The 1,493-nt window shown below is 54.8% G+C and overlaps 1 protein-coding gene across 1 annotated transcript; it reads left to right on the top strand.

The window, feature by feature from the left end:
• The first annotated feature begins 270 nt into the window (after nt 1-270).
• On the top strand, nt 271-576 carry LOC114073014 (feather keratin Cos1-2-like). The gene has a single exon (XM_027910819.1). It carries the CDS (start codon nt 271-273, stop codon nt 574-576), a length of 306 nt encoding a protein of 101 aa, XP_027766620.1.
• Nucleotides 577-1,493: the final 917 nt, after the last annotated feature.

Raw genomic sequence — 1,493 nt, 5'->3', positions numbered from 1 at the left:
CTTTCCTCACTGCAGGTCTCAGCTGATGTGGGCTGTGCTAGGCCAGGGCTGGGAGCTGCTGGTGCAGGGAGAGGGAAGGGGAGAGAAGGTGTTGTGCAGAGAGAGGCTGGCACTTGGCTGAGGAGGCTGGTGGGCTTTGGGCTGGGCAGTGGGATGTGGGGCAGGAGGTGCCTTGGCTGCAGGGGGGTTGTGTGCAGGGTTGCTTCTCATGTGTGCCTGCTTTGTGCTTGTCCCTGCCCTGTGTGCCAGGTGCCCCTGTGAGCCAGAGACATGTCCTGCTGCCAGCCCTGCAACCCTTGCTGCCAGCCCTGCGGGCCCACCCCGCTGGCCAACAGCTGCAATGAGTGCTGTGTCAGGCAGTGCCAGAGCTCCCATGTTGCCATCCAGCCCTCTGCTGTGGTGGTGACCCTGCCCGGGCCCATCCTCAGCTCCTTCCCACAGAACACCGTGGTGGGATCCTCCACCTCCGCTGCCGTTGGCAGCATCCTCAGCTGTGACGGAGTGCCCATCAACTCCGGGGGCTTTGACCTCTCCTGCATCACCAGCTGCTACCCTTGCAGATGTGGGCCCTGCTAAAGCTGCTGGCAACGTCCTCGGGGTAACAACCTGCAAGACCTGTGATTGTGCTGCTGGACTGAAAACAGAACTTTGGGACATTGTGTTTGGAACTTTATGATGATGTTTCCTTCTCCCACTCTTCCATCTCTTTTCTTTGCTGTCTGTGTCCCCCCAGGCCAGCCCAGGGGGACCTGTTTTCCTCCCTCCCTCTGCCAGGCAGGCAGATGGACACCCTGCAGGAGCTCCACTGCATCTTAGTGGTTGCTTCTCATACTCTCTGTTAGATAACTTCTTTTCTTCTTTAGAGTCATTAAAGTTGTTGTGCATCCAAGCCTGAGCCTCTGAATCCTTCTCTTTTCTGTGTGAAGTCCTTATGTCTAGTTGGTGTCCAAGGTGGAGAAGCAGTGGCTGAGAGTCTGTCTAGGGGATTTTTCATTCTCCCCTCCCCCCTGGAGTTTAAAAAGACATTCTAGGCTACTCGATAGCCAAAGGTCATCAGTGAGAGCCCAGCTCAATGTGTGGAAGGAGTGGTGAAGAGAAGAAACAATGTTTTTTTCCCAGTAACCTCATCTCTTCTTTCTTCCTTCCATGAAGTTCATGCCCATCCCACAGGAGCACAGGCAGATGAGATATGTACCTGCTACTGTCCCTCAGCACAGGCAGGCAAAGCCTCTGGGCAGACATGCAGGGTTGAGATAATCCCACCTTGGGACTGGGATCAGCCACGCTCAGGCTATGCAGTGGAAAAGGACTTTGGGCTGAGTTTGTGCAAATGACTTCTGGCTTCACTATTAATTGAAACCATTCCCCCATGTATGGATGTCTGTCCATCAGTGTCTTCCTGACTGAAACCTTTGACCAAAGCAGTGCCCAAGAGCAGCAGCCTAAGGAAGACAGACCCTGGGGAACAAAAGTGGTCTCTCATGGACAGCCCA

This window comes from Empidonax traillii, unplaced genomic scaffold (genome assembly GCF_003031625.1).
Source record: "Empidonax traillii isolate 1590-97213 ecotype Southwest subspecies unplaced genomic scaffold, ASM303162v1 scaffold4957:size9055, whole genome shotgun sequence".
Taxonomy (NCBI): domain Eukaryota; kingdom Metazoa; phylum Chordata; class Aves; order Passeriformes; family Tyrannidae; genus Empidonax; species Empidonax traillii.
Note: the sequence above shows the minus strand (reverse complement) of the source record. Positions and strands in the feature narration are given on the sequence as shown.

Bases quoted from the DNA above. Each gene is read 5' to 3' on its own strand.
- LOC114073014 (XM_027910819.1), top strand. From the start codon at position 271: ATGTCCTGCTGCCAGCCCTGCAACCCTTGCTGCCAGCCCTGCGGGCCC.